Source organism: Varroa jacobsoni, unplaced genomic scaffold, assembly GCF_002532875.2.
Source record: "Varroa jacobsoni isolate VJ856 unplaced genomic scaffold, vjacob_1.0 scaffold_913, whole genome shotgun sequence".
Lineage (NCBI taxonomy): Eukaryota > Metazoa > Arthropoda > Arachnida > Mesostigmata > Varroidae > Varroa > Varroa jacobsoni.
In genome coordinates, this window is record NW_019213815.1 from 88457 (window position 1) to 97280 (window position 8824).

General features: G+C 42.4%; 1 protein-coding gene and 1 long non-coding RNA gene across 2 annotated transcripts; one reads left to right on the forward strand and one right to left on the reverse strand.

The window, feature by feature from the left end:
- Positions 1–30: 30 nt before the first annotated feature.
- LOC111264916 (uncharacterized) lies at positions 31–5318 on the reverse strand. The gene is made up of 3 exons (XM_022841179.2): positions 4874–5318; positions 3769–4092; positions 31–3102 (listed from the first exon to the last, which is right to left on the reverse strand). The coding sequence occupies exons 1-3, from the start codon at positions 5083–5085 to the stop codon at positions 2952–2954; spliced, it is 687 nt and encodes a 228-aa protein (XP_022696914.1). The 5' UTR covers positions 5086–5318; the 3' UTR covers positions 31–2951.
- A 292-nt stretch (positions 5319–5610) lies between these two features.
- LOC111264917 (uncharacterized) lies at positions 5611–8331 on the forward strand. Its single transcript, XR_002683155.2, has 2 exons — positions 5611–5988; positions 6545–8331. It is a non-coding gene; the product is annotated as an uncharacterized LOC111264917 (long non-coding RNA).
- Positions 8332–8824: the final 493 nt, after the last annotated feature.

Sequence of the window (8824 nt, forward strand, 5' to 3'; positions counted from 1 at the left end):
TTCCTTAATTCTTAATATAGTAGCCTTCGATTTCTTGCATTGCACTGATTTTTTTTATTGATTTTATAACCCCTTAATATATATATATATATATAATATCCTTCTGTAGCGTACCAGCGCTTTAAGCTGTTTTTGTTGTATTAAAATCAGTTATTATCGCGTGTTATTTATTGGTATCTGTATCAAAAAACCGTTGATTCGATTATAGCGCTACTGTCGTCGTCCTCCTGAAATTGTTGGATGTTGATTTGTTGTTGTCTAATTTCTTACCGTTGGACATCGTATTTTACTTAATGTGATGAAAATTTTCAGCGCCTCATGCTTATTCCACATCTCTAGCATCGGCCACACTCTACATACTTTCTACTACATGGTTATAGTGTCTTTTCACTAGGGAATTTCTCTTAACATTTTGCTTACCCGAAACATTAAGACATAATAACTCAGTCAACTGATAATTGGGCCTGAGTTCAACTGTGTGAACATGAGCGGTATTAGCTGATTCATAACTCGTTTCCTATAAAGCCAGGGTAAGAGCCGACTTACACACAAACATCAAGATGATAATGATGATCTAAATGTAACGCAATTAGAGCCGGGGAAATGCCCGTTTTACGGGGACTGCTTCCGCAGTGTATTGTCAACAACGCAATCAACGGGGGGCATGTAGTAATCTAGTAACAACAACCACAACAACAACAACAAAAACATTAATATCAACAACATTAGCAGTAGCGGTAATATAGTCGTTGTCGTTATCCTTTGCATTCACCCTTCGTTTCGTGTCTTTCACCGCATCTCGCGCGCATCTCTTGGGTGTTTTTTTTCAATCTTTTCCCTTTTTACGGGTGACACACCTAACTGCATCACTAGCAATAATAACTAAAATATTGACTACGTCAATGGCCGACCCCTTCGGCGGTCCACGGGCTTCCTCTTGACCCTCATACCCGTCCCCCGAAAAGTTGTCGATCAATATGCCTCTGTGCGAGTCGAGCTGCCGGGTCGGACGTAACCAACCCGGGTAGTTCAACTATCATTACGATCATCGTCGTCGTTGAGCGTCGTTTAGCTGTCGTCACGCCGTCATTGATGACGTGCAGACGTCGAAGAGCACCACAGGCCGATGCACGTTACCGAGGAGATGTCGGTGGTAATCATTCGCGATGCTGATGGCGAAGTTAATGTTGATACTGGCGGCGGTTCATTCCTGGTTTAGCTAGTCTTTTTTCGTCTCCAATCTTTAACTGCTCAGTTCTTTCATCTTCGACCTACTAAAACTGCTCAGTTTTTTTGGATTCTACTATTACAACTATGGCGCGATCTCCTATCAATATTGGTATATACATATATATGTTTATGTATATAGAGGTATTTTTTGTTTGTTCAACGTATCAAAATATGCCGATTCTTACCTCACTGCCGCCCTGTGTACCTGGCTGCACCCATAGCGTGCTCACGACAATAGGCCAGACACAATGACACCTATGCACTGTATCGGCTATTACAGCCAATGGTGCTAGAAACGCGATGGGAAAAGGCAACACAAAAGTGGTTGGAGATATTTACATATTACTGCAACGAAGGCTGTTTGACTTCTTATTATTTCCTGCTCCCCCAGTCTCGGTTTTTTCGTCTCTGCATCTTTTTCATCGCCAGCACCTTATTATTATTATTATTAATATTATATATAATATACATATATATTATGGTTGTTGCGACAATGACTAATAGTGGTAGATTTTCGTTGTCGTTATTGTTGTATGAATGCCCGCGCTGAACGAGGTTGCAGGTAATGATGGCATCAGCGGGTAATGCACCGCCAAATCGGACAGACCCGCGTTCGATGTGACGAGTAAACACGACCAGCGGATGCGTTCCTTCACCTGACACCGGACGTTACAGCGTGGCACCGTACACCGTCACCGCCACAAACTCTAGGAAAGACTGATTTATCTGACTCCATTGAAAAATCGTTGACACGCGCAAGATTCATCATCGCCGCATGGCGATGGTAACATCGATGATGGCGTCAAGTGGGTTGTGGGAACATTGTTTGTCTTCGCTTTGACAGAGGCGGCGTGCTGCCAGTGTCAACAGGATATCGTTACCACACAGAAATTATTTTTATCGCCAAAAAAAATGGTCGTCGCTGATTGGGTCGAGACACGAAGGCAAAAGAGAGCGTTATGAAAGATCATTTTTGCATAGAGAAAGATAGGAAGACGAAAGGGCGTGTGCACGCCAGGAAATCGCGACGATCGCTTATGCCAGTCAATCTGTCCATTAGTATCTCATTGATCAATGTCAACAACAACAGCCAAGTATTAGTCAATAGGGAGTCAATAAATCAATCTAACAGTTATTAGTTGTCTATGGTCTTGTGCAAGGGGCGATTGACGTTACACGGTTATCGACTAGGACGCACACATATATAATATATATATAAACTATAGTTATACACACGTTGATGATATGCTAAAATACGTTCGGCACTAACGTATGATGTTTGCTGAATGTCTCTTTTCGTCGAGATGACACAACGATAACTATTCGTAGGCCTAGCAATCCTGCAATTTCGTTCTATAATAATACGTAAAGTTTTTTAAACTTCAGTGCGGCCGCTGCTGAATATGGTAGCTTGTTGTACTGCAGATGTCACCACTCAAATGTAAAGACAGTTGAAAGTATGCTCACACGAGATCACACACATCATTACGCCAGCGTTACAGTAATTCACTATACAAAAAGACACCTATCGTTAGCGTCGTTGTTGAACGTTCGTGTCCGGAAACTGTTGGTCGCCTCGGGACAGATTTGTCCAGTTCCGTAGGGAGCGATTCTGATACCCTGCCATAGAGGAATGACAGACCACCAGGACGACAACGATCGCATCGCAATTAACAGTTAGTTACACAATAAGATTGCTTGGTGGGGTTGAGTAACAGCTGTCAATGATAACGGTAGAGCGTTCGAAATTGGGCGAGTTGTTCAGCGGGAACTTGCAGCAACTGAAGATGGCCCGTGGGAATGAACGGCTGGCTAGACTGGTAGTGACGAATCATGTGTTGTACGATACTGCGGCGGCGACGTTCGTGAGCACTGTAAGGGTATGCCCCATCGAAAACGATACGTATTCAGAAGAGCATATTTTTATTTTAATATATTAAATAGATAACAATTCTACATGGGCCGTAAAAGGCACCCCTAGTAATGCATTACAACAAGCTTTTTCGCAGCTTAATATGGTACAATGTCATTGGGAGCTCCTCTTTGTCAAGGGAATTAAATCATTAAAACTTAGCGCAAAAGGTGGATTGTGTTAATTAAAGACGTGTCACATTGGGATTGTTACGGTGACGCTAAACTCAGAAGCACGAAGCTTCGCACTCAGCCCCACCGGAGGTTGAGCTATTTTCTCGAAATCGTTTGGACACGAGGTTCTTTACGCAAAAAAATTTAGTTAAAAAACTGGGTAATTTCTTAAACGTGGTGTTTAAAACGTATTCGTTTAAAACGCCGAATTTGTTTGTCACCGACTGCTTACATTTGTTCTGATTCTGGCAACATTACCCATATATCCACCAAAACCTCATTCACACAACGCCACAATGTCATTTCTTACACGAATATTGTTGTACAAGGGGAATCACACGAAATTCGAAATGATGGGTACACGAATACGAGTGCAAAATTAGTATTAATTAATACACGTTCTAACTGGAGACCGTCAAAATATAACACAGAACTATATTTACATGGCCATACCTTTGCAGTTGGAGCGCGCGGAAATATTGAGCATACTGCGTGGGATCAATAACGCCATTCCTAGTGGCAGCTTGGCCTACAGCAGCTCCGGAGCCGAGGTTCAAAAGCGGTAAAAGGGGAGCCGTCAGCATTTGGGTGATGGAGTTGGTGTTCAACGAAGATCCAGACGACAAAGCAGATGATACCGGCGTTGGTGAGGAAGACGAGAGGGGCGAGCCGAGAAACGTATTCCGAATCAAATGCGTGGCGTTACGAATCATCCCTGCTCCTCCGAGAATCGCCGGCAGCCGGATCGGTAGACGTAACGGTGGAAGCGACGAAAAGCTGTTGTAGTTTAGAGTCAATCAGGAAAAAAAAACTGCTACATTGACTAGATATTCTTTAGTGAATGAATAACAAAATTATGTTTTGAAATTAATTATAGTTGTAGAGAAATTTACTATTCTACGAGTTAGTATGTAGTAGATGCGCTTTGCTCGACATTTATACAGTTTCGTAAGAATATTACATTGTACTCGATCTCGTAGCAAGTCACCTGATTTGATCAAATTAGCTAAAGTGAGAATAAACGCATCATTTCGCCCAATAATGCCAGTTTTGGAAAAGTCTGTGAAAAACTGTTAGACATAACAATCAGTATTATGAAGACTGGAGTTCAGGCAAGAAGGGTTTCTGCCCCCTGGTTCAAATCTAAGCTCACACATCTTTTAACCAGGTGTATCGGTATGCCTTTCTAAACATTTTTATAATCCAATGGATAGATGTTTTTTTTGTAATTTTTACCTTCGAAATTGTTTCAAGTTTGACTTACTCGTATCTTCATGCAACGTTATGAGATTCCTGGGAAGCATTGGTTCTTTGTTGTTTTTTTTTTCTACGCATTTGACATCACGTTATTTATGCAGAAACGCTACCAAGGGCATTAACTATACTTAACTTGTTGCAAATCTAATTTTATCGGAACTGTGCGTAATCCGTAGGCAGTTGATCGGAAGGCCTCTTTCAATTAGGTATTAACATATTAGCATAGTATACTCAATGGATCGTAAGGTCTACAACATGGACACGAGTACCCCGCCCTATATTACGCAATGCACGTTTGTACCTGAAGGGTACGTTGAATGGCAGTGGCATGTTCATGATGTGCGAGATTCCCGGAAGGTTGGACAATGATAGACCTTGCAACATCGGCGGCAAAGACGGCAGTCCTGGAATTAGAGGACGGCGCGTACTTTGCGCATCACCATGGCCGACATTTGTCGCTAATATTCCAAGCACGAGGACAACGACAGAGCACGTTGCACTTTGCACACGCATTTTGTGATATCACTGAGAGAACAGGCGATATTCCTTCTGCCAGCAGTAACTCACAGCACTAAAATACACTACACACGATAATGACTGACCTCTGAAGGACCGATGAAGATGTCTGAGAATTAGAAGAAAAGAGAAAAGAAAGCGATAAGGGAGGGAAAGTGAGGCCTCTGGAACTACACAAACCACAAGGATCAACCACGTGCCAATGTGCGTGCCCGACCACCACTAAAGCAGAGTGCGAACGCCGGCGTAAAATCGGCCTCTTTTATCTGCTTTGCGCCGCGCATGCGACGGCGATGCGCGAATCTAGACAGCGTTACCGTTGTCGTCGTCGTCGTCGTCGTTGTCGTCGGAGAATTCCGACTACGGGACTCACCAACCAGCGATCCCGGTATCCGCTGGGCTGCTGTTGCGGTGCGGGCGTTTGCAACGTAAGTGGGCAAGCGGTGCTCTCCCCCGGGGCCGCCCCACGACGAAAGTGCGGTTCTTGCCGGGTGCTAGTAGTTGTCGTTGATAGTGCTGTAGCAGTTTTACGGTGGCGCGCCGATGCAACCGTTGGGGCAGCTCCGAGTGCCATCGGTGAAGCTCCGCATGTTATATGTTACGCCGTCGGACAAACAATCCTCCTACAGGATCATGCTTGTTCCCACCGGCTGGCAATATTTAGGCATGCTTCTGTTCTTGGGAAGACGGATAGGCAGTCACACGCGTATATAGTTAGTGAAGCTTGTAGCCAGTACTAAGAATAATGTTGCACATGCAACAAAGCTCAAACAGCCGATAGTAGCAGCACAGCAAGGCCAACAGTAAGAGATTATAAGGAAGTGTAGTAGCATCTCTCCAACGTAAAATGGAGTTTCAGATCTTGTGGAGATTTCAGACAGCTCGTGCCAATCAAACATGGTATGATGTAATCCTGCGGATACCTAGTGCCAAACCGTTTAGATTTGTGTTTAGACTAACCATATTTAGAGGAAAACATTTACTTTCGCAAGTTCGCGGCAAACTCTAAACGAACAAATATAATTCAATTTTGCAAATATTTCTTTAAAAGAATACTGGCTTTGAAAAAAATCGTGTTACAAGTTTTTTTTTTGTGTTAAAGGGAAATTTCGAAATGCCTCTAACGCTGCATAATGAAATCTCAGTTGAAGGCGGGCCATTCTGGTCAAATAAAATCTGCCGGTTAATCTTTGAATTTTGTGCGTTACTGGTGAAGTTTCAATTCGGATATCCGGAAAGATTTACTTGTTGATTTTTTATATGAAATGCTTGTTTGTAACAGTTGTTGCCGGACGGGTCCGCTTTCTTCTAAGCGCCTTTACAAAATTGTGCTTAAGCAAACCATCCTAATAAGGCATAAGCGAATTTCAGCCGTGGTGCTTTTTTGAAAAACACAGTTTTTCAACTGCCAGGGATGACAAAAACAGCATAATTAAAAAATACGTTATAATTGCAGGGAGCCTGGGAAGTTCATTTTCATTGAAGGTACCAGCAGAATCCGAGCCGCTCGTTAGGCCCTCGGGGATTCCGACGTAAGAACAGATGGTCTATCAAAAAATCAGTCTATTTTTCTATACGTTACTTGGGAATCTATAATTCAGTTGTCACCAATGAAAATCGAAACTGAATATCCGATCGACTGAAATACTCCGCTTTTCCAAAATTTGCTATTGAAAACTGGCCGTGAGCAATCCTACCGATGTTATACTGCTTAGCTAAACTACCGCTACCAGTGTTTTCTAGTGCTATGTATTACGCAACTTACGCTCTATACAAGTGGTCTTCTATTTACTAACACGAACAACCCGAAGTACAGCCGCTTGCCTAAATGGCAAACTCTTATATGACACTGCTTGGCTCAATTCATCCGAGTAAAGATTTTACTCTTTAAAGAATGAAGCACAGCTGGCCCGAGCTGGTTAAATTGACCGTGAATAAAATGACCATTTCATTAGCATCATGATTATTGCCTCACAAGTTATGTGTATTTCCGGTTATCTTCTCATCTCCCACTTAGCTAGTAGCAATAAGAATAGTTCTACCGTTCGTCATACTATTAGCTAAGGCGGAGGTGAGCATGGACTAGATTCGTTACCGCTGGTTAAGCGCGCACGAGTAATGAAATTTTCGATATACACACGCTTGTTAGCATCAGCCATCACGATGACGATGGTGATGGTAGTGACGGCATCAGCGAAACAGACGATTTCGCTACTCGTTGACTTCTTCATGAACGACGATGCCCACAACACCAACACGAGCGGCGGCAACAGCAGCAACAACAACAGCGACGAACGTAAAGACCCCGACGACGATCAAGCCGCAAACTGAACGGGACGAAATCACCAAAGCATACTTCTAGAACGTTACCCATCATTGGCTCAAAATTGGTCCCTTTTTCGTCCAGACCCCATGCAGTGGTACCTGTCCAAGCCGCTACTGGCGCAGTCGTCACCGGTAACCTGTTACACGTACGTTCATCTATTATAGTGAGTGTTATGATTACTACACGATTACCGCTGCCGCTACTTTTGATAAGGATACCCCTTTACGTGTAGCCCAAACATAGCAGCATAATGATGCTGAAATCAGCCAAGTTAACAGGAAGGGGAGGATACAATATGAGGCAGTTTGTGTTAGTCCATGTTAAAAGAGCTAAAAGCTGCTGCTGTAGTTGAATCATTTTTTACAGCTTCAAGTAATCTCCCTTTTTTTTCTCATTTAATTCCATTGGCTGTTGGCTCTGCAGATATTGCTGCGCTTATTGCTATTGTTACCTGCCAGTGCCCTTGAATCTGATGATAAGGAAGATCAGCTCCCGTCCGCCACGATCACTCTTTTCGTGGAAACGCATCCATTTGTTGCCATCAGTATCTATGGTATAGGGAAGTATAACCCCTCCTATAACGTTGATGAGGATAGTTATACGCATTTAGGTGCCGCATTGAATATCTAGAATGATACAGTAATAATTGGTTTCGTATACTTAGGAACATGCGAGGTTCGAAGCTTGGCTTTGGCGTACCTTCTTTTCGAGCTGGAAGCCATCTGCCTAATGCAATGTCTATTGTAATAGGAGTCGGACGTAGAATGATTAAAAAATTCTTATATTTCAGCAGGCCACCTATTAGATCATTATCAATATACCGGATAGTGTGAAATAATAAATGAAATTAGGGATACTGTGAAAGATGCAATAAAATAAAAGTGTTCACTTAAGAACGCTATATCCTCTCACGCAAATATTATCTACAAATGACCAAGTAGTTGGATCCAGGATTCGTATGTTCGAATGCGGGAGCAAAGCTAACTTCGGTAAAGAATTTGGTTAGATAATTTTTAAACTGCGTCGTAGATTTCTGGGTACGAGAGCTATAGAGAGTGATAAGACGTAACTTTTTATTGAGCGACTTACTAAAGGTCGCCTCGCCTTACAAACAAAATAATAATCTTTATTGATTATCATGTTAGCTAATTATACTTAGCTGTACAATGTTGTGTGTTTATGTATTGTGTTTTTGTGTTTAAATTTAAAATAACGATCAAAACCGGTCGCTGCTCTTCTAGTACTGGATACACCTTTATAAAGCAAAAAAAGAGCAACTTTCAGTTAACTTCATCGAGTTTCTAAGCGTTCTCTCGTACCTTTTATCTCGTTTGTGAGATCAGCTAAAAGTAACTGGATGATTGCTCACCGCTCAAACATGACAACATAATACCGGCATAACAACATGCA